The sequence below is a fragment of the Heterodontus francisci genome, chromosome 1 (assembly GCF_036365525.1).
Source record: "Heterodontus francisci isolate sHetFra1 chromosome 1, sHetFra1.hap1, whole genome shotgun sequence".
Taxonomy (NCBI): domain Eukaryota; kingdom Metazoa; phylum Chordata; class Chondrichthyes; order Heterodontiformes; family Heterodontidae; genus Heterodontus; species Heterodontus francisci.
This window is the reverse complement of record NC_090371.1, coordinates 54,314,057-54,338,315: the sequence shown is the minus strand read 5'-3', so window position 1 is coordinate 54,338,315 and position 24,259 is coordinate 54,314,057. Positions and strand designations below refer to the sequence as shown.

Genomic DNA, 24,259 nt, shown 5'->3' with positions numbered 1-24,259 from the left:
GACTGTTTTCCTTGAAGAGAAGGCTGAGAGGTGATTTGATAGAGGTATTCAAAATCATGAGGGGTCTGGACAGAGTAGATAGAGAAAAACTGTTCCCACTCGTGAAAGGATCAAGAACGAGAGGGCACAGATTAAAAGCATTTGGTAACAGAAGCAAAAGAGACATGAGGAAAAACTTTTATCACGCAGCGAGTGGTTAAGGTCTGGAATGCACTGCCCAAGAACATGGAGGAGGCAGGTTCAATTGAAGCATTCAGACAGGAATTCGACAGTTATATGAAAAGGAAGAATGTGCAGGGTTATGGGGAGAAGACAGGAGAATGGACTGAGGGAGTTGCTCTTTCAGAGAGCCAATCACAGACATGATGGGCCGAATGGCCTCCTTCTGCACTGCAACAATTCTGTGATTGTTATATTTTGTTGTATTCACAGCAAACAAAGAAACTGCTGGAAAAAGATACACTTCTAAATTTATTATGTCTTATTTTGTTGAACACCAAAGAAAGAGAGAAGGATGTGGTAAATTATCTCTCCGATGGTGTACTTTGACAAAAGTCAGAAATTTTCAGCCACTTGCTGAAATTTATCTCATTTATTTTTTCATTTTTTAAAGTTAAAGGATTTTTACCACTTTCAAATTTCTTATTAATCCATTTAATTGAATTTCTAGGTTGTCATCAAAACCTCCATCTTTTTCCACAGAAATCCTTTGAAGATGCATGAAGGGTCTGAATGCAGTCAAGTCCAAACTGAGAAGGGAAAACAAGGAGCAAGGAATGATAATCAGCTGAATAGATTGTGTGCTGATTCTTGGTGCCTCTTTCCATGGTACATATCATACCACATTGGGCACCATACAAAGTACTGAAATGTTTTTAGTGCATCTGGGTGACCCTCTGAAGCTGTGCTGCAATTTTAGAGACATCATCAAATGGACCATGAATGGAGTGTAGTTACCCACCAGCAAAAGGATGCATAAGACAGCTCAGGATCTCAAAATCACCAATATTGTACAGGATGATTCAGGACTTTATAGCTGTATAACAAAGGGCTAGCTGATAACCAAATCTGCTACTCTGGTCTGAATGGCCAGCCTCAATTCCGGGTCAGGAACCCAGAGGTGGCTTCGGGGGTGTTTAGACATGATCTTTCCCGAGGGGAGCAATTAAGAAGCTGCCTCCGGGAGCCCTGGCCAATTAGGAACCAATGTCGGGAGGTCCATTCAGTGGGATACATGGGTAGAGCCGACGGCCATCCTTGGAGTGTGGGCGATGCTGAAGGCCCAGCAGCAGAAGTGTCAGTGGTGCCATGGAGATGCCTTCAGTAGGAGGGCAGGGGCTGCCATTTCCGCCAGAGCTACATTAGTGGAGACATGAGTCTCCCTGGAATGGCATAGAATCATAGAAAGTTTAAGGCACAAAAAGAGGCCAAGTGGCCCATCGTGTCTGTGCCGGCCGAAAAACGATCCACCTATTCTTATCCCACCTTCCAGCATTTGGTCCGTAGCCCTGCAGTTTACGGCACTTGAGGTGCATATCCAGACTCCTTTTGAATGAGTTGAGGGTCTCTGCCTCAACTACCCTTTCAGGCAGTGAGTTCCAGACCATCACCAGCCTCTGGGTGAAAAAGTTTTTCCTCATCTCCCCTCTAATTTTTCTACCAATCACTTTAAATCTATGCCCCCTCATCGCTGACCTCTCTGCTAAGGTGATATAGACCCTTCACCTCCACTCTATCCAGGCCCCTCAAAATTTTCTGCATTTCAATCAGATCTCCCTCTGCGTTCTCTGTTCCAAGGAGAACAACCCCAGCCTATCCAATCTTTCCTCATAGCTGCATTTTTCCAGTCCTGGCAACATCCACGTAAATCTCCTCTGTACCCTCTCTCGTGCAATCACATCCTTTCTGTAATGAGGTGACCAGAACTGCACACAATACTCAAGTTGTGGCCTAAGCAATGAGTTATACAGTTCCAGGATAACCTCCCTGCTCTTGTATTCTATACCTCAGCTAATAAAGGAAAGGATTCCATAGGTCTTCTTAACCACTTTATCGACCTGTCCTGCTACTTTCAGGGATCTGTGAACATTCACTCCAAGGTCCCTTACTTCCTCTACACTTCTCAGTATTTTCCCATTAATCGCATATTCCTTTGCCTTGTTTGATCTCCTCGAATGCATCACCTCACACTTCTCCAAGTATTCCATTTGCCACTTTTCTGCCCATCTGGCCAGACCATCAATATCTTCCTGCAGCCTACAGCTATCCTCCTCGCCATCTACCAAACGGCCAATCTTTGTGTCGTCCACAAACTTCTTGATCATGCCCCTTACATTTATGTCCAAATCATTAATATACACCACAAAAATCAGGGGACCCAGTACTGAGCGCTGTGGAACGCCACTAGAAACAGCCCTCCAGTCGCTAAAACAGCAGTCAACAATTACCCTGAGCTAATTTTGTATCCACCTTGCTGCATTTCCCTGAATCCCATGGGATTTTATTTTTTTTAACCAGCCTTGCTAAAATCCATGTAGACCACATCAACTGCATTACCCTCTCTATCTTCCTTGTTACTTCAAAACATTCGATCAAGTTGGTCAAATAAGATCTTCCCTTAACAAACCATGCTGACTATCCTTGATTAACCTGTGCCTTTCTAAGTGACAGTTTACTCTGTCTCCAGAATAGATTCCAATAATTTGCCTACTACTGAGGTTAGACTGATTGGCCTGTAATTATTCGGTGTATCCTTCGCTCCCTTTTTAAACAGAGGTACAATGTTAGCAATTCTGCAATCCTCCGGCACCACCAGTGAGGGCTGGAAAATGATGGTCAGACCCTTTGCTATTTCCTCTCTTGCGTCTTTTAACAGCTGACCCTGGTGATTTATCAACTTTCTATGCTAACTATGCTAATCTCCTTAATATTTCCTCTCTCCCTATGTTTATGGGCAGCACAGTGGCACTGCCTGTGTGGAGTTTGCAAGTTCTCCGTGACCGCGTGGGTTTCCACTGGGTGCTCCGGTTTCCTCCCACAGCCAAAGACTTGCAGGTTGATAGGTAAATTGGCCATTGTAAATTGCCCCTAGTATAGGTAGGTGCTAGGGGAATTGAGGGAAGGTGGGGATGTGGTAGGAATATGGGATTAATGTAGGATTAGTATAAAAAATGGGTGGTTGATGGTCGGCACAGACTCGGTGGGCCGAAAAGCCTGTTTCAGTGCTGTATCTCTAAATAAAATAAATAAAAATAAAAAATAAAACATCCAATACGTCACACTCTTCCTCCTTAACTACAATATCTGCATCGTCTCCATCTTTTGTGAAGACAGACGCAAATTAATCATTAAGAACCATACCAATATCTTCCGCTCCTACACGTAGGTTACCTTTTTGGTCATTTATGGGCCCTACTCTCTCCTTAGTTATCCTCTAACTATTAATGTATTGATAAAACATCTTTGGGTTCACCTTGATTTTGCTTGCCAATATTCTTTCATGCCCTCTCTTTGCTGTCCTAATTTCCTTTTTGATTTCACCCCTCCAGGGTGAAAAGGGATCCATCAACCAAAATAACTTTGAGAAGCATTTGTTAGATCACGTCTTTAACTACATTGTTACACTCTATACTATCAAGTTTGTATTCTTAAACTAGAAATTCAAAGATGCTTTCCAGTTTACTTTTCTAACCTCTTCATGTTGTTCTGTGTGCTCATCATCAAAGCTCTGCTGCACCGTTTGCAAGCTGAACAGCATCTGTTTGAGTGCTTCAACTGGTCCATGGTGCTTTCCTCCAAAAATTCCTGATGAACCAGGATGATTCCTCTAAAATCAAAGAGAACAGAGCACTGCATTCAGTTTACTTTGTGAGTAAAGAGAAGGGGGAAAATCTCAGAAAAAAAAGGACAGGTTTTCATGCTTTGCATTTCAAATGAAAACACTGGCAATGCACAGCAGGTCAATTTGCATCTGTAAGTGAAAGTTAAGGTCCCACCAAAAAAAAAAAATAACCTATCTTTCTCTTTTAGATGCTGACTAACCTGCTGTGCACTGCCAGTTTTTATTTCAGATTTGAAGCATTCAGGTTTTCCTTTTATCTTGTGTGTTTCAAAGGCTTAAGTATTTAAATGTTTTCAAAGTAAATATGCCATGTCCCCTGGCTCCATACGCAAATCCCCTTTTAGGTCCCTAATCAGCCTGACTCCTCCTTTAACTATTTATATGCCTATAGAAGTCTTTTGATTCCCTTTTATATTGGCTGCCAGTCTCTTCTCATACTCTCTCTTTGCTTCTCTTATTTTTTTTTCACATCCCCTCTGAACCTTCTATATTTGCCTGGTTCTCATTGTGTTATCCACCTGACATCGGTTATACACGCCCTTTTACTGCTTCATCTTACTCGATCTCTTTCGCCATCCAGAGAGCTCTGGATTTATTTGCCCTACCTTTCCCCCTTGTGGGATTGCACCTTAACCATACCCAAACTATCTCCTCAATGGTAGCCCATTGTTCTGTTACAGTTTTGCCTGCCAATCTTTGATTCCAACCTCCCTAGGCCGGATCCGTTCTCATCCCATTGAAGTTGGCCCTCCCCCAATAAATTATTTTTACTCTGGATTACTCCTAGTCCTTTTCCATAGTGTAATAAGGTTTACGTTAGCTATGATTACTGCCCCCTAAATGTTCCCCTCCTGAAATTTGATCAACCACATTCCCCAGAACCAGATCCAGCAATGCCTTCTTCTTTGCTGGACTGGAAACATACTGCTGTAGAAAATTCTCCTGAATGCACTCCAGAAACTCTTACCCCTCTCTGGAGGGGAGGGAGATAAAAGAGGTGGGGGAGTGGCATTGCTAATCAGGGATAGTATCACAGCTGCAGAAAGGGAGGTCTTCGAGGCGGGTTTGTCTACTGAGTCATTATGGGTGGAAGTCAGAAACAGGAAAGGAGCAGTCACTTTATTGGGAGTTTTCTATAGAGCCCCCCAATAGCAACAGAGACAAAGAGTAGCAGATTTTGGAAAGGCGCAGAAGTAACAGGGTTGTGGTCATGGGTGACTTCAACTTCCCTAATATTGATTGGAACCTCCTTAGTGCAAATAGTTTGGATGGAGCAGTTTTTGTCAGGTGTATCCAGGAAGGTTTCCTGACTCAGTATGTAGATAGGCCGCTTAGAGGGGAGGCTATGTTGGATTTGGTGCTTGGCAACGAACCACGCCAGGTGGCAGATCAATCGGTGGGAGAGCATTTCGGTGATAGTGATCACCTCCCTGACCTTTACTATAGTCATGGAGAGGGACAGGAGCAGACGGGATGGGAAAATATTTAATTGGGGGAGGGGGAATAACAATGCTATTAGGCAGGAACTGGGGAGCATAAATTGGGAACAGATGTTCTCAGGGAAATGCACGACAGAAATGTGGAGGTTGTTTAGGGAGCACTTGCTGCGACTGCTGGATAGGTTTGTCCCAATGAGGCAAGGAAGGGATGGTAGGGTGAAGGAACCTTGGATGACAAGAGATGTGGAACAGCTAGTCAAGAGGAAGAAGGAAGCTTACTTAAGGTAGAGGAAGCAAGGATCAGACAGGGCTCCAGAGGGTTACAAGGTAGCCAGGAAGGAACTGAAGAATGGATTTAGGAGAGCTAGAAGGGGACATGAAAAAGTCTTGGCAGGTAGGATTAAGGAAAATCCCAAGGCGTTCTACACTTATGTGAGGAACAAGAGGATGGCCAGAATGAGGGTAGGGCCGATCAGGGATAGTGGAGGGAACTTGTGCCTGGAGTCGGAGGAGGTAGGGGAGGTCCTAAATGAATACTTTGCTTCAGTATTCACTAGTGAGAGGGACCTGGTCGTTTGTTTGTGAGGACAGCGTGAAACAGGCTGATATGCTCGAACAGGTTGATGTTAAGAGGGAGGATGTGCTGGAAATTTTGAAAGGCATGAGGACAGATAAGTCCCCGGGGCCAGACGGGATATACCCAAGGATATTACGGGAAGCGAGGGAAGAGATTGCCGCGCTTTGGCGATGATCTTTGCGTCCTCACTGTCCACTGGAGTAGTACCAGATGATTGGAGGGTGGCAAATGTTATTCCCTTGTTCAAGAAAGGGAATAGGAATAACCCTGGGAATTATAGACCAGTCAGTCTTACGTCGGTAGTGGGAAAATTATTGGAGAGGATTCTGAGAGACAGGATTTATGATTATTTGGAAAAGCATAGTTTGATTAGAGACAGTCAGCATGGCTTTGTGAGGGGCAGGTCATGCCTCACAAGCCTTATTGAATTCTTTGTAGATGTGACAAAACACATTGATGAAGGAAGAGCAGTGGATGTGGTGTATATGGATTTTAGCAAGGCGTTTGATAAGGTTCCCCATGGTAGGCTCATTCAGAAAGTAAGGAGGCATGGGATACAGGGAAAGTTGGCTGTGTGGATACAGAATTGGCTGGCCCATAGAAGACAGAGGGTGGTAGTAGATGGAAAGTATTCAGCCTGGAGCTCGGTAACCAGTGGTGTTCCGCAGGGATCTGTTCTGGGACCTCTGCTCTTTGTGATTTTTATAAATGACTTGGATGAGGAAGTGGAAGGCTGGGTTAGCAAGTTTGCCGATGACACGAAGGTTGCTGGAGTTGTGGATAGTGTGGAAGGCTGTTGTAGGTTGCAACGGGACATTGACAGGATGCAGAGCTGGGCTGAGAAGTGGCAGATGGAGTTCAACCTGGAAAAGTGTGAAGTGATTCATTTTGGAAGGTCGAATTTGAATGCAGAATACAGGCTTAAAGACAGGATTCTTGGTAGTGTGGAGGAACAGAGAGATCTTGGGGTCCATGTCCATAGATCGCTCAAAGTTGCCACCCAAGTTGATAGGGTTGTTAAGAAGGCTTTCATTAACAGGGGGATTGAGTTTAAGAGCCGCGAGGTTATGCTGCAGCTCTATAAAGCCCTGGTTAGACCACACTTGGAATATTGTGTTCAGTTCTGGGTGCCTCATTATAGGAAGGACGTGGAAGCTTTAGAGAGGGTGCAGAGGAGATTTACCAGGATGCTGCCTGGACTGGAGGGCATGTCTTACGAAGAAAGGTTGAGGGAGCTAGGGCTTTTCTCATTGGAACGAATGAGGATGAGAGGTGACTTGATAGAGGGGTACAAGATGATGAGAGGCATAGATAGAGTGGATAGCCAGAGACTTTTTCTCAGGGCGGAAAGGGCTATCACCAGGGGGCATAATTTTAAGGTGATTGGAGGAAGGTTTCGGGGAGATGTCAGAGGTAGGTTCTTTACACAGAGAGTGGTGGGTGCGTGGAATGCACTGCCAGCGGTGGTAGTAGAAGCAGATACATTAGCGACATTTAAGCGACTCTGGGATAGGTACATGGATGATAGTAGAATGAAGGGTATGTAGGTAGTTTGATCCTAGAGTAGGTTAAAGGTTCGGCACAGCATCGTGGGCCGAAGGGCCTGTACTGTTCTATGTTCTTTACACTACTACTATTGCAATCTATATTAGGATAACTGAAGTCCCCCATTATAAGTACTCTATAATTCTTGCACCTGTCTGTAATTTCCTTGCAAATTTGTTCCTTTGTATCTTTCCCATTAGTTTCTGGCCTTTAGAATACACCCAGCAATGTAATGGTACCTCTATTGTTTCTTAGTTCTAATGACATAGATTCTGTTCTTCACCCCTCTAGGACATCCTCTCTCTCTCCAGCACTGTAATGTTTTACTTAATCAATACTGCTACCTCTCATCCTTTCTTTCCTTCCCTATCTTTCCAGAATACCTTGTATCCAGGAATATTTAGTACCCAGTCCTGCCATTTTTTGAGACATGTCTGTTATCGCCATGACATTGTATTTCCTCATGACTATCTGCACCTGCAGTTGACCAACCATATTTACCACACTCCACGCATTCACACAATTGCACAGTCAAGCTAATTTAGACCTTTTTAGATTCTCTCTGCACTGACCCCACCTAATACCTTACTGTTTCCTACTCTAGTGATATCTGTCTCTCCCAGTTCTCTGTGCACCTTGGTTTTCCTCTCTAATATTACCTCCTGGTTCCCACACCCCTGCCAAAATAGTTTAAATCCTCCCAAAAGCACTACAAAATCACCCCACAAGGACATTGCTCCCGGCTCAGTTCAGGTGCAAGCCGTCCAGCCTGTACAGGTGCCATCTCCCCCAGATTTGCTCCCAAGGTCCCAGGAATATAAAGCCCTCCCTCCTGCACCATCTCTCAAGCCATGCATTTATCTGCTCTGTCCTTCTATTTCTATACACCCATGTGCTTGGAGCTAGGAATAATCCGTAAATGACCACATTTGAGGTCATGCGCTTGCTAATTTCTTTCCTAGCTCCCTAAACTGCCTGATGGACCTCTTCACCCTTTTTACCCACATCCTTGGTACCGATATGGGCCACGACCACTGGCTACTCACCCTCCCCCTCAGAGTGCTTTGCAGCCGCTTAGTGACATCCTTGGTCCTGGCACCAAGGAGGCAACATACCATCCTGGATTTACTTCTGCGGCTGCAGAAATGTCTGTTCCTCTTAACTAGCGAATCCCCTGTCACTATTGCTTTTCTAATCTTCCTCCAGCTTCCCTATACAGCTCAGCTTGCTGTAGTGCTGTGGACGAGGCTCTGATTACACACCCCAGAGGAACCATCACTGTCACCAGTATTCAGAACGGAATACTGGTTGGTGAATGAGATGCACTAAGGGAACTCCCGCACTACCTGCCTGGTCCTTCTTGAATGCCAGGCAGTTACCCATTCCCTCTCTGCCTGCATACCCCTAAGCTGCCGGGTGACTACATTTATAAATGTGCTATCCATGAAACACTCAGCCTTGCGGATGCACCACAATGACTCCAGCTGCTGCTCAAGCTCCGAAATCTGGATCCAAGGATACTGAGAAAAGGGTGGAAATTGTGGAGGCACTGGCCATAATCTTCCAATCTTCCTTAGATACAGGTGTGGTACCAGAGGACTGGAGAATTGCAAATGTTACACCCTTTTTTTGAACCAGGGTGTAAGGACAAGCCCAGCAACTACAGGCCAGTCAGTTTAACCTCAGTGGTGAGAAAGCTTTTAGTTACAATAATTCAGGACAAATTTAACAGCCCCTTGGACGAATGTGGATGAAAAGCCAGCATGGATTAGTTAAGGGCCAATGGTGTTTAATTTGCTTGAGATTTTAGATGAGGTAATAGAGAGGGTTGATGGAGGTACATATGGTCTTCCAAAAGGTGTTTAATAAAGTACCACATAACAGACTTGTCAGCAAAGTTAGAGCCCATAGAATAAAAAGGACAGTAGCCAACATGGGTACAAAACTGACAGTGACAGGAAACAGAGAGTAGTGGTGAACGGCTGTTTTTCGGACTGATGGAAAGTATATAGTGGGGTTCCCCAGGGGTCAGTGTTAGGACTCCTGCTTTTCTCTATATATATTAATGACCTAGGCTTGGGTGTACAATTTCAAAATTTTGTGGATGACACAAAACTTGGAAGTATTGTGAATTGTGCAGAGGATAGTGATAAACTTCAAGAGGGTATAAGATAGGCTGGTGGAATGGACAGACAAGTGACAGATAAAATTTAATGCAGAGAAGCGTGAAGTGATTCATTTTGGCAGAAAGAACAAGGAGAGGCAATTTAACAGAGAGTACAATTCTAAAGGGGATGCAGGAGCAGGGTGACCTTGGGGTATCTGTGCACAAATTATTATAAGTTGCAGGGCAGGTTAAGAAAATAGCAAAGTAAGAATATGGAATCCTGGGCTTTATAAATAGAGGCATATTGTGCAAAAGCAAGGTAGTTATGGTGAAACTTTATAAAAACGCTGTTCAACCTCAAATGGAGTATTGTATCTAGTTCTGGGCACCACTCTTTAGGAAGGATGTGAAGGCGTTAGAGAGGGTGCAGAAAAGATTCACGACAATTGTTCCCGGGATGAAGAACTTCAGTTGTGTGGATAGATTTGCAAAGCTGGGGCTGCTTTCCTTAGAAGATTAAGAGCAGATTTGATAAAGGTGTTCAAGATCATGAGGGGTCTGGACAGAGTAGATAGGGAGAAACACTTCCCATTGGCCAAAGGAACCAGATCCAGAGGACACCAATTTAAGGTGATTGGCAAAAGAAGAATTGGTGACATGACGACATACTATTTTTACGCAGTGAGTGGTTAGGATCTGGAATGCACTGCCTGAGAGTGTGGTGGAGGCAGATTCAAATCAAAGCCTGCAAAAGAGAATTGGATAATTATCTGAAATAGAAAATTTGCAGGGCTACTGGGAAAAGGCGGGGGAGTGTGACAAGGTGTGTTGCATTTGCAGACAGCTGGCATGGACACAGCAGGCCAAATGATTACAGCACAGGAGGAGGCCATTCTATGATTCCTTTTTGAAAGTTCCAAGAATTTTGGAAAGTTATAATCACAGCATCCACTATTTCTTCCTTAGCATTTTTCAGGATCTTCAGGCATAAAACAACAGATCTCATTAATTTATCTACCTTAAAGTTGATCAACTCTTTAAGTATCATTGCTCCTTTAATAATAACCTCCACTAACTGTTCTACACTTGGTATGTGGTGGCTCAACAATGCCAATACCCCACTTCTCTGAAACACAGACAACATATTTATTCATCATATCCATTTCCCCACTCCCCAATACAGGTTTGCTTCGTTCATCTTTTTCCCAGGGTGGAAAGGGCTATCACCAGGGGGCATAATTTTAAAGTGATTGGAGGAAGGTTTCGGGGAGATGTCAGAGGTAGGTTCTTTACACAGAGAGTGGTGGGTGCGTGGAATGCGCTGCCAACGGTGGTAGTAGAAGCAGATACATTAGGGGCATTTAAGCGACTCTTGGATAGGTACATGGATGATAGTAGAATGAAGGGTAGGTAGTTACCTAGATCTTAGAGTAGGTTAAAGGTTCGGCACAACATCGTGGGCCGAAGGGCCTGTACTGTGCTGTACTGTTCTATGTTCTATGTATCTATCTCTTAGCTGTCCTACCTCCATCTTAACTATTCCTCTTCATTAAAGAGTGGGAGAGCTATAGTGATAGGGCATTCTATCATAAGAGGTACAGAGAGGCGCTTCTGTGGCCACAAATGTGACCCCAGGATGGTATGTGGTCTCCCTAGTGCTCGGGTCAAGGATGTCATGGAGCTGCTGCAGGACATCTTGAGGGGGAAGGTGAACAGTCAGAAGTCGTGGTTCACATTGGTACCAACGACATAGGTAGAAACAGGGATGAGGTCCTGAAATGAGAATTTAGGGAGCTAGATAGCAGATTAAAAAACAGGACCTCAAAAGGTTGTAATCTCTGGATTACTCCCGGTGCCACGTGCTAGTGAGTATAGGAATAGGAGGATAGAGCAGATGAATGCGTGGCAGAGGAGGTGGTGCAGGAGGGAGGGTTTTAGTTTCCTGCACCACTGGGTTTGTATCTGGCAAAGGTGGGACCTGTACAAGTGTAAAAGAGGAGGTGGCATTGCTCTATTGATCAAGGAGTCAATTACTGCAGTAAGGAGGGATAATATCTTAGGTTTCTCAAATGAGGCCATATGGGTCGAACTTAAAAACAAAAAGGAGGAAATCACTTTGCTGAGAGTTTACTACAGGTCTCCAAACAGTCAGGGAGAGACAGAGGAGCATATATGTAGGCAAATCTCAGAGGTGTAAAAATAGGGTAATAATAGTAGGGATTTCAACTTCCCCAATATTAACCGGGATAGTCTTAGTGCCAAAGGCTTAAACAGGGTAGAATTCTTAAAGTGGAGAAATCTTTGAGCCAGCACGTAGGAAGTCCTACATGTAATGGGGTGGTACAGGACCTAATCTTAGGGAAGGAAGCCAGACAAGTGGTAGAAGTATCAGTGGGGGAGCATTTCGGGGATAGTGACCATAACTTTGTCAGATTTAAAGAAGTTATGAAAAAGGACAAAGATGGACTGGAAATAAAGGTATTGAACTGGGGAAGTCCGATTTCAATAATGATAAGATAGGATCTGGCCAAAGTGGACTGGGAGCAGCTACTTGTAGGAAAGTCTACATCAGACCAGTGGGAGTCATTCAAAAAGGAAACAATGAGAGTTCAGGGCCAACATGTTCCCGTAAAGGTTAAGGGTAGGACCAACAAGGCCAGGGAACCCTGGATGTCAAGGGATATAGAGGATTAGATAAGGAAAAAAAGAGGCTTATGGCAGATTCAGAGGGCTAAATACAGTGGAGGCCCTAGAGGAGTATAGACAGTGTAGGGGGTGCTTAAAGTAATTAGGAGAGCAAAGAGGTGGCATGAAAAAACACTGGCAGGCAAGATTAAGGAAAATCCCAAGGCATATTATAAATATATTTAAGGGCAAGAGGATAACCAGGGAAAGATTAGGGTCCATTAGGGACCAAAGTAGCAATCTGTGTGTGTGGAGCCAGAGGACGTAGGTAACGTTTTAAATGATTACTTTTCATCTGTGTTCACTATGGAAAAGGATGATACAGATGTAGAGATCAGTGAGGGGGATTGTGATATACTTGAACAAATTAGCATTGAAAGGGAGGAGGTATAAGTGGTTTTAACAGGCTTAAAAGTGGATAAATCCCCAGGCCCCCCAGGTGAGATGTATCCCAGACTGTTATGTGAGGTAAGGGAGGAGATAGCAGGGGCTCTGACACAAATTTTCAAATCCTCTCTGGCCACAGGAGAGGTGCCAGAGGACTGGAGGGCAGTGAATGTGGTACCATTATTCAAGAAGGGTAGCAGGGACAAACCAGGTAATTACAGGCCAGTGAGTCTAACATCAGTGGTAGGGAAACTATTGGAAAAAATTCTGAGGGACAGGATTAATCTCCACTTGGAGAGGCAGGGATTAATCAGGGATAGTCAGCATGGCTTTGTCAGCGGGAGATCGTGTCTAACAAACTTGACAGAATTTTTCAAGGAGGTGACTAGATGTGTAGATGAGGGTAAAGCAGTTGATGTAGTCTACATGGACCTCAGTAAGGCTTTTGATAAAGTCCCGCAAGGGTGATTGGTCAAGAAGGTAAGAGCCCAAGGGATCCAGGGCAATTTGGCAAATTGGATCCAAAATTGCCTTAGTGCCAGGAGGCAGAGGGTGACGGTCGAGGGTTGTTTTTGCGATTGGATGCCTGTGACCAGTGGTGCACTGCAGGGATCAGTGCTGGGACCCTTGCTGTTTGTAGTGTACATTAATGATTTATGCATGAATATAGGAGATATGATCGCAAATGACACGAAAATTGGTGGCGTCGTAAATAGTGAGGAGGAAAGCCTTAGAATACAGGACGATATAGATGGACTGGTAAGATGGGCGGAGCAGTGGCAATTTGAATTTAATCCTAAATGTGAGGTGATGCATTTTGGGAGGACTAACAAGGAAAGGGAATAGACAATGGATGGTAGGACCGTAGCAAGTACAGAGGGTCAGAGGGACCTTGGTGTACATGTCCATAGATCACTGAAGGCAGCAGCACAGGTAAGTAAGGTGGTTAGGAAGGCATACGGGATACTTTCCTTTATTAGCCGAGGCATAGAATATAAGAGCAGGGAGGTTATGATGGAGCTGTATAAAACACTAGTTAGTCCACAGCTGGAGTACTATAAGGAGGATGTGATTGCACTGGAGAGAGTGCAGAGGAGATTCACCAGGATGTTGCCTAGGCTGGAGCATTTCAGCTATGAAGAGAGACTGGATAGGCTAGGGTCGTTTTCCTTAGAGCAGAGAAGGCCGAGGGGGGACCTGATTGAGGTATACAAAATTCTGAGGGGCATAGATAGAGTAGATAGGCAGAAACTTTTTCCCTTAGCAGAGGTGTCAATAACCAGGGGACATAGATTTAAGGTAAGGGGCAGGAGGTTTAGAGGGGATTTGAGGAAAAAATAATTCACCCAGAGGATGGTTGGAATCTGGAATACACTGCCTGAAGGGGTGGTAGAGGCAGGAACCCTCACAACATTTAAGAAGTATTTAGATGAGCACTTGAAATGCTGTAGCATACAAGGCTGCAGGCTAACTCCTGGAAAATAAGATTAGGATAGGTGCTTGATGGCCAGTAGGGACACGATGGGCCTGTTTCTGTGCTGTATAACTCTATGACTCTACTGATGTCCCTAATTAAAAAGCTCTTTTATTATACTTTTCTGTTTGTTTTGTTTATTTTATCTTGTACTGCTCATTTTTCTTGTAGCTTTTCCACGTATCTTTACATTTATTTTGGCTTTCATTTTTACCTTCCATTTAAGTATTTTTTTTAATTCCAGACTTGATCTAATGTTCCTTTTCATTCATGGATCTTTAGCTTTCAATGTACTCCCTGTTTTCTTTACTGAAACTTATGCTGACAATCTCCTGTTAAATATTTCCCAATACATATCTATGGTTCTGTTTGCCAAATCTCATTTATTCCAAACAAGACTAATGGGATGGTAACACAATAATAACATTACTGGACTAGTAATCCAGACGCCTGGACTAATACTCCAGAGACACGTGTTCAAATCCCACCATGGTCGCTGGGAGACTTTAAACTCAATTAATCAATCAATCTGGAATAAAATGTTAGTCTCATTAATAATGTTCATGAAACTACCCGATTGTTATAAAAACTCATCTGGTTCACTAATGTCCTTCAGAGGAGGGAATCTGCCGTCATTACCTGGTCCGGCCTACACTTGACTCCAGAGCCACAGCCATGTGATTAACTCTAAACTACCCTCTGAAATGGCCTATAAGGGCAATTTGGGATTGGCAATAAATGCCAGCCTTGCCAGCGATAACCACATCTTAAGATCGAATTTTAAAAATCCTTTTGCCTTGCTATAATTTGCTTTTTTTCCAATAACCTACTGCATCATTGACACAGCTTTACCCTTTTTTTATTGTTACACTGACTGTATTGCCATCACTATTTTACAAACATTCCACTTTTAGGTTGCCAACTTGCTTCACATTACCTGAAAAAAAAATCAAAGTAGTACTTCCTTGGTTAGATCCTGCCCCTTCTCCATATCCTTTTTTCTTCTTTTTCAAATATTAATCCAATTTCGTATTAAATCATGTTGTAATCTCTATATCAACTGTGGTAAAGCATGTCACACTAATCCTGAAAAAATAATTTCTGCCTTCTGCATCGAGTCCAGGGGGAAAAATCTCCCCCCAGTCACTTACAATCACATTCTCAAACGACCAACTATCTAGCCTTTGACCTTCCATTCACTAAAATATCCCTGCGACTGTTTAACTACTGAACCACTCCTTCATCTTCACCCTCAATGTTTTATATTCCTGTCATTGTTCTTTGAATGGTACCAATTTTTGCTCCCTAAATCCAAGGACTGCAGATTTGAGTATACCTCAATCATCAGATCTGTCAAACACTGCAAGTTTTACAGGGCCTCATACTCCAGTGCCAAAACCACAGACTTCTCTAGGATCATCCTGAAGCAAAATGATAATCCAACTGCCCATTTTAAACTCCCCTCTCCCAAAAACAGGCCCAGACCAAAACTGAACCCCATCTGTTCAACTGGTTCTGCTACTTCCCCTCCCACCATCCCTGACTTTCCTTTGCCCATTAAGTAAAACTTGCCCACCTCTTCCTAATGCAGCCAGCAGACGAAACCAACTCTTTCAACGTTTTCTCTAGTTTCCATCCTATTTCAGTCTTTCCCAGGCTTTTCATGTTTGTGTGGACCGTGAGACTTACCTCCCATTCCCATTAAACTTCTGAACACCCAAATCAGACAACTGTTATTGTTAATAAATGGCTTCCTCTCCACAGGCACTGGCCCCTTCAAAGCTTCCATCAGCACCTCTTCAAAAATAAACACTTTCAATCCTTCTATCCTATTAACTACTGTCTGATATACAACTTTCCTTTCTTTTCCAGTGTCCTTCAGAACATAAGCAATAGGAACAGGAGTAGACCATTCAGCTCTTTGAGCCTGCTCCTCCATTCCATACAATCATGGCTGATCTTCTACCTCAACTTCACTTTCCCACCTACTCTCCATAACCCCCGATTCCCCGAGATCAAAAATCCATCAGTCTCAATCTTGAATATACTCAATGATGGAGCATCAACAATCTTCTGGGGCAGACAATTCCCAAGATTCAAGCCCTATGAATGAAGAAATTTCTCATCTCAGTCCTAAATGATCGACTGTTTATCCAGAGGCTGTGCCCATATTCTAGATTTCTCAGCTAGTACCGGGGTGGAAGCTGCCCATGTCTATTTATTACAACGGTCATAATTGAAACAAAGTAAAATAGTATTCATCTAGTTGGAAGAGGGCATGTATCCACAGCACAAAGCTACTTCTAATTTTAACACTAATTGGCAATTTTACTCACAGATCCAATAGATGAAGGAAATAGAAAATGACAAACTGGCATGGTAGGGAGTACACTTCTGATGCTGTGCTCAAGGCACTCTTGGAGCAGAGGAGACTTTATTTTTTAATTAACTATGATATCCTGGAGCTGGAAGTGCTTGATATGATGCCAAAACAAGAAAGCATTCTCCTTCCTAGAATTGGCATCCCTCACTTTGTTATATATTTATGGTGTGCACATCAAACTGAGAAACAAAATAAAATCTTTCCACTCCACAGCTGCGTCAGCCATAGCTCAGTTGGCAGCACACTCACCTCCGATTGACAAGGTTCCAGGTTCAAGTCCCAGGGCTTGAGCACAAAAATCACTGAGCAGTGCTGCACCATCGGAGGTGCCATTTTTCTGATGAGACATTAAGCCGAGGCCCCATCTCTCTGCTTGGGTCCCATGGATCTTTCTTGAAGAAAGGCAGGGGAGTTGTCCCTGGCATCCTGGCAAATATTTATCCCTCAATCAACAGCACAGAAACAGATCATCTGCTCATTGTCACATTGCTGCTCATGGGGAGTTTGCTTTGTGCAGACTGGCTGCCGCATATCCTACATTACAACAGCGTGTACACTTCAAAAATACTTTTTCAAGGAAAATGAATGAGAGTGGGAGTGAATGAGAATTAGTAACCATCCTCCCTCTACACTAACCTGATGGGCAGTATTTAAAAAGTCCTGAAGCGAGTCATCAATCAGAGCAGGGTTTGAAGATTCAAAACAATCTTCTCCACTGTGGCCTACGGGCACCGGAGATTTGCTAGATAAACAACAGGAAAAAAAGATTACAGAGGAATTCAACAGTCAATTTATCACTGAGGACTAGATCCCAAACATTCCCCTGCAAAGGCACCAGATCTTGCTGACGTACAGGTCCACGGGTGATAACAGCTAACAGAAATGTAAAGGCTTTGAGCAAGTGAATGGGGTGATGGTAGGGAGAAGAACAGAAGGTCTGTGATAGAGTGGAGGGCAGGAGAGATTAAATGACGAAAGGTTCCATGGTGCAAAGCCAAAGGGAGTGGTAATGCGACAAGTAAAGAGACAAAAGCTGTGTCTCGAGGAGGTGTGAATGGCAGGATTTTTTTTTCTATTCATTCTTGGTATGTGAACATTGCTGGCAAGGCCAGCATTTCTTGCCTATCCCTAATTGCCCTTAGGAAGGTGGTGGTGAACTGCTTTCTTAAGCCGCTGCAGTCCACGTGGTGTAGGTACACCCACAGTGCTGTTGGGGAGGGTCCAGAATAGCTGCTGTCCGAAAACAAAGTCATGGAAATAAGAGACAAAATAGAGAAAAAAAACAAACGAGCAAAGAAAAAATAAACGGGTGCTGAGGATACAATCTAAAATCTAAACTCAATGTTAAGTCTAGAAAGGTGGAAAGTACCCTGTCGAAAGATGAAGTGCTGTTCCTCGTGCTTGCGTTGAGCTTCATTAGAACACTGCAACAGGCCAAGGACAGACAGGTCAGAGTGGCAGCAAGGTGGAGAATAAAAAGGACCGGCAACGGGACATTCGGAGTCATGCCTGTGGACTGAGTGGAGGTGTTTTTTTCAAAATTTATTCACGGGATGTGATCATCACTGGCTACGTCAGCATTTATTACCCATCCCTAATTGTCCTCGAGAAGGTGGTGGAGAGCCGCATTCTTGAACCGCTGCAGTCCACATGGGGTAGGTACACCCACAGTGCTGTTAGGAAGGGAGTCCCAGGGTTTTGACCAAGTGACAGTGAAGGAATGGTAATATAGTTCCAAGTCAGGATGATGTGTGGCTTGGAGGGTTATTTCCACGCGTCTGCTGCCCTTGTCCTTGTGGTAGAGGTCACAGGTTTGGAAGATGTTGTCTAAGGAGCCTCGGTGAGTTGCTGCAGTGCATCTTGTAGATGGTACACACTGCTGCCACTGTGTGCCAGCAGTGGAGAAAGTAAATGTTTAAGGTGGTGGATGGGGTGCCGATCAAGTGGGCTGCTTTGTCCTGGGTGGTGTCGAGCTTCTCAAGTTGTTGGAGCTGTACCCATCCAGGCAAGTGGAGAGTATTCCATCACACTCCTGACTTGTGCCTTGTAGAAGATGGGCAGGCTTTGGGGAGTCAGGAGGTGAGTTACTCACTGAGAATTCCCAGCCTCTAACCTGCTCTTGTAGCCACAGTATTTATGTGGCTGGTCCAGTTCAGTTTCTGGTCAATGGTAACTCCCAGGAAGTTGATGGTTTGGGGATTCAGCGATGGCAATGGCACTGAATGTCATGGGGAGATAGTTAGATTCTCTCCTGTTGGAGATGGTCATTGTCTGGCATTTGGGTAGCACGAATGTTTCTTGCCATTTATCAGCCCAAGCCTGAATGTTTGTCCAGGTCTTAGAACCATAGAGAAGATACAGCACAGAAGGAGGCCATTCAGCCCATCGTCACTGTGTCAGCTGAAAAAACTAGCAGCCCAATCTAATCCCACCTTCCTACACCTGGTCTGTAGCCTTGCCGGTTATAGCACTTCAGGTGCAGGTCAAAGTACCTTTTAAAGAGTTGAGGGTTTCTGCTTCCACCACCGATCCAGGTAGTGAATTCCAGACACCCACCACCCTCTGGGTGAAAATGTTTTTCATGCCCCCTCTAATCCTTCTACCAATCGTCTTAAATCTGTGTCCCCTGGTAATTGACCTCTCCGCTAGGGGAAATAGGTCATTCCAGTCGACTCTATCTAGGCCCGTCATAATTTTGTACACCTCAATTAAGTCACCCTCAGCCTCCTCTGTTCCAAGGAAAACAACCCTAGCCTATCCAATCTTTCCTCATAGCTGCAACTTTCAAGCCCTGGCAACATTGCTGCTGCATGCAGATATCTAAGGAGTCATGAGTGGTACTGACCATTGTGCAATCAAGAGCGAAAGTCCCCACTTCTGACCTTATGACAGGGGCGTGGGCGGAGAGAGGGTCATTGATGAAGCAGCTAAAGATGGTTGAGCCTAGAACATTACCCCGAGGAACTCTTGCAGTGGTGTCCTGGGACTGAGATGATTGGCCTCCAATAACCACATCCATCTTCCATTGTGCTAGGTATGAGTCCAACCAGTGGAGATTTTTCCGCAAAGCGGTCACCCAGCTTGCGTTTGGTCTCCCCAATGAAGAGGGGACTACATGGTGAGCAGTGAATACTGTATACTAAATTGAAAGAAGCACAAGTAAATCGCTGTTACATCTGGAAGGAGTGTTGGGGGACTTGGACAGTGAGAAGGGAGGAGGTAAAAGGGCAGGTGTTGCATCTCCTACACTTGCACGGAAAGGTACCTTAAGAAAGGGAGGGGGCATTAGGGGTGAGTGAGGAATGGACCAGGGTATCATGGAGAGAAGGCTCTCTTCGGATTGCTGACAGGGGAGGGGAAGATGTGTTTGGTGGTGGCATCACACTGGAGGTGGCTGAAATGGCAGAGGTCGATCTATTGAATATGGAGGCTGGTGGGGTGGAAGGTGAGGACAAAAGGAACCCTATCATGGTTCTGCGAGGGAGCGGAAGCAGTGAGAGCAGAGTGCGTGAAATGGAATGGACATGGTCGAGGGTACCGTCAACCACAGTCAGGGGTGGAGTCCTCGGTTAAGGGAAAAGACATCAGAAGCACTAGGACAGAAAGTTGCATAATTCGAATAGCTGCGACGGAGACAAAGAAACTAGGAGAATGGAAGAGAGTTCTTACAGGAAGCAGGGCGTTATGAATTGTAATCAAGGTAGTTGTGGGAGTCAGTGGTCTTGTAGTCAATATTGGTTGATAGCCTATCCCCAGAAATGGAGAGAGAAGTCAAGGAAGCGAAAGGAAAATCAGAGATAGACCATGTGAAGGCAAGAGAAGGATGGGAAGTGGAAGGAAAGATGATGAATTTTTCCACTTCAGGGCAAGAGCAGGAAATGGAATTAGTTTCAATGGACCCTCCTCTGCCATTAACGCCATCTCCAGCATGATGCCAACACCAAACACATCTTCCCTCTCCCCTCCCCTATCAGTTTTCCGACATGGCTGTTCCCTCCGCGACACCCTGGTCCACTCCTCAATCATCTTCAACACCCTTCCCCTTCCCATGGCACCTTTCTATGCAAGTGCAGGAGATGCAACACCTGCTCTTTTACTTCCTCCCTTCTCACCGTGCAAAGCCCCAAACACTCCTTCCAGGTGAAGCAGTGACTTACTTGCACTTCTTTCAATTTGGTATACTGCGTTCACTGCTCAAAATGCGGCCTCCTGTACATTGGGAGACCAATCACAGGCTTGGTGACCACTTTGTGGAACACCTCAACTCAGTCTGCAAACATGACCCTGAGCTTCCAGTTACCTGTCATTTTAATTCTCCACCTTGGTCCCACTCTTGACCTTTCGGTCCTTGGCCTCCTGCAGTGTTCCAATGAAGCTCAACGTAAAGGCAAGGAACAGAACCTCATCTTTCGATCCTTCGACTGGGTACTTTATAGGCTTCTGGACTCAAAATTGTGTTCAACAATATAAATCAAAACCTCCGCCCCCATTTTGTTTCATTTTTCTTTGTCAGTAAGTTTATTTCCCCTTGTTTCTCTCTTATTTCCTTGACTTTGCTTTTGGACGGCTGCTATTCAGGATCCTGCCATTCACAACTCCTCTGAACACATCCTTTGTCTCTTCACTTGTCCCATTACCACTTGGCCTTGCACCATGAAATCTTTTGCCATTTAATCTCTCCTGACTCTGCCCTATCACAGACCTTACCCTTTGTTCTTCTTTCCACCCTCCCCCTTTCATTCACGCAAAATCTATGACATTTCCAACTTTTCCCAGTTGTGAAGACAGGACACAGACCTGAAACGTTAACTCTGCTTCTCTTTCCACAGATGTTGCCAGACCTGCTGAGTATTTCCAGCAGTTTCTGCTTTTATTTTGATTTCCAGCATCCACAGTATTTTGCTTTTGTATGTTATTGAACATTTCTGTGCTGTCATCATGCATGATCCTGACATCCATGTGGCTCATACCTCAATTCATCCTTCTGTTCCCACCCTGACCTTTCCATCTTTGACACTGACTTGCTTCTGTAAACTAGGTGAAGTAGTACAAAACTTCAGGAATAGTATCTCTTCAGCTTGCTGTAAATTGGCTATCTGAATTCTACCTTGAACAACTTCATAGGAAGAGAAGTCGGCCATTCAGCCCCTCAAGCCTGTTCTACCAGCTTAGATCATGGCTGATATGTATCTTAACTTCAGAATGTACGTATTCCTCCATTTCCTGCCCGTTTGGTCCATTTATATTCCAACTTCCTTTCCATTGTGTGCATCTTTTGTCTTTTAAAGTCTTTTCTCAGCCCAAGATGCTCTTTCTATTTTACTGAGCAATTTCTCCCTTCTTCCAGCTGTAAAGAAAGATCTGCTTTCCAATAAATCTACTGGCCTCAGTTCTGCATATCTGCATATTCAGTTTGAGGATGAGAAGTGTAGGTCTAAGACTAGTGTCTTAACCTTAAATAAAGGCAATTACAAGGGTATGAGGGCAGAATTGGCGAACTTTTTTTAAAAATTCATTCATGGAATGTGGGCATCGCTGGCCAGACCAGCATTTATTACCCATCCCTCACTGCCCTTGAGAAGGTGGCGGTGAGCTACCTTCTTGAACCGCTGCAGTCCATGTGAGATAGGTACACCCACAGTGCTGTTAGGAAGGGAGTTCCAGGATTTTGACCCAGCGACAGTGAAGAAACGGCGATATAGTTCCAAGTTAGGATGGTGTGTGACTTGGAGTGGAACTTGCAGGTGGTGGTGTTCCCATGCATTTGCTGCCCTTGTCCTTCTCGGTGGTAAAGATTGTGGGTTTGGAAGGTGCTATCTAAGGAGCCTTGGTGCGTTGCTGCAGTACATCTTGTAGATGGTACACACTGCTGCTACTGTGAGTCAGTGGTGGAGGAAGTGAATGTTGCGATTGGGGTGCCAATCAAGCGGGCTGCTTTGTCCTGGATGGTGTCGAGCTTCTTGAGTGTTGTTGGAGCTGCACCCATCCAGGCAAGTGGAGAGTATTCCATTACACTCCTGACTTGTGCCTTGTAGATGGTGGACAGGCTTTGGGGAGTCAGGAGGTGAGTTACTCGCGCAGGATTCCTAACCTCTGACCTGCTCTTGTAGCCACGGTATTTATATGGTTACTCCAGTTCAGTTTCTGGTCAATGATATCCCCTAGGATGTTGATAGTGGGGATTCAGCGATGGTAATGCTGTTGAATGTCAAGGGGAGATGGTTAGATTCTCTCTTGTTGGAGATGGTCATTGCCTGGCACATATTCGTGGCGCGAATATTACTTGCCACTTATCAGCCCAAGCCTTGATGTTTGTCCAGGTCTTGCTGCATTTCTACATCGACTGCTTCAGTATCTGAGGAGTCGCAAATGGTGCTGAACATTGTGCAATCATCAGCAAACATCCCCACTTCTGACCTAATGATTGAAGGAAGACCATTGATGAAGCAGCTGAAGATGGTTGGGCCTAGGACACTACCCTGAGGAACTCCTGCAGTGATGCCCTGGAGCTCAGATGATTGACCTCCAACAACCACAACCATCTTCCTTTGCACTAGGTATGATTCCAACTAGCGAAGAGTTTTCTGCCTAATTCCCAATGACTTCAGTTTTGCTGAGGCTCCTTGATGCCATACTCGGTCAAATGCTGCCTTGATGTCAAGGGCAGTCACTCTCACCTCACCTCTTTTTTCCATGTTTGAACCAAGTCTGTAATGAGGTCAAGAGCTGAGTGGCCCTGGCGGAACCCAATCTGAACGTCACTGAGCAGGTTATTGCTAAGCAAGTGCTGCTTGATAGCACTGTTGATGACACCTTCCATCACTTTACTGATGATTGAGAGTAGACTGATGGGGCAGTAATTGGCCAGGTTGGACTTGTACTGCTTTGTGTGTACAGGACACACCTGGGCAATTTTCCAAGTTGCCAGGTAGATGCCAGTGCTGCAGCTACACTGGAACAGCTTGGCTAGGTGTGCAGCAAGTTCTGGAGCACAGGTCTTCAGTACTATTGCCAGAATATTGTCAGGGCCCATAGCCTTTGCAGTATCCAGTGCCTTCAGTCGTTTCTTGATATCACGCGGAGTGAATCGAATTGGCTGAAGTCTGGCATCTGTGATGCTGGGGACTTCAGGAGGAGGCTGAGATGAATCATCAACTTGGCACTTCTGGCTGAAGATTGTTGCAAATGCTTCAGCCTGATCTTTCGCACTGATGTGCTGGGCTCCCCCAACATTGAGGATAGGGATATTTGTGGAGCCACCTCCTCCAGTTAGTTGTTTAATTGTCCACCAACATTCATGGCTGGGATGTGGCAGGACTACAGAGCTTGGATCTGATCTGCTGGTTCTGGGATTGCTTAGCTCTGTCTATCGCATGCTGCTTTCGCAGTTTGGCACGCGAGTAGTCCTGTGCTGTGGCTTCACCAGGTTGACACTTCATTTTGAGTTATGCCTGGTGCTGTTCTTGGCATGCCCTCCTGCACTCTTCATTTAACCAGGGTTGGTCTCCTGGCTTGATGGTAATGGTAGAGTGGTGGATATGCCAGGCCATGAGGTTACAATTTATGGTCGAGTACAACTCTGCTGCTGCTGATGGCCCACAGCGCCTCATGGATGCCCAGTTTTGCATTGCTAGATCTGTTGCAATCTATCCCATTTAGCATGGTGGCAGTGCCACACAACACAATGGACTGGGAAAGTAGAGTAAAAGGTAGGACAGTAGAAAAGCAGTGCAAGCGTTTAAGGAGATATTTCATAACTCCCAGCAAAGATAAGTTCCATTGAGAAAGAAAGACTCTATGAGAAGGATGCACTATCTGTGG

At 44.7% G+C, this 24,259-nt stretch overlaps 1 protein-coding gene across 2 annotated transcripts in view; it reads right to left on the bottom strand.

Annotated features, from left to right (window-relative positions):
* Positions 1–24,259, bottom strand: part of c1h18orf54 (chromosome 1 C18orf54 homolog) — a 72,889-nt gene that overhangs the window by 22,077 nt on the left and 26,553 nt on the right. Inside the window, exons 5-6 of one of the 2 annotated variants that reach the window (XM_068030669.1) lie at positions 17,075–17,180; positions 3,692–3,826 (exon numbers count right to left, since the gene is read on the bottom strand). In XM_068030669.1, the coding sequence (XP_067886770.1) occupies positions 3,692–3,826; positions 17,075–17,180 (241 nt within the window). The remainder of the gene's footprint in view (positions 1–3,691; positions 3,827–17,074; positions 17,181–24,259) is intronic. The other variant, XM_068030679.1, reaches the window with a different exon arrangement.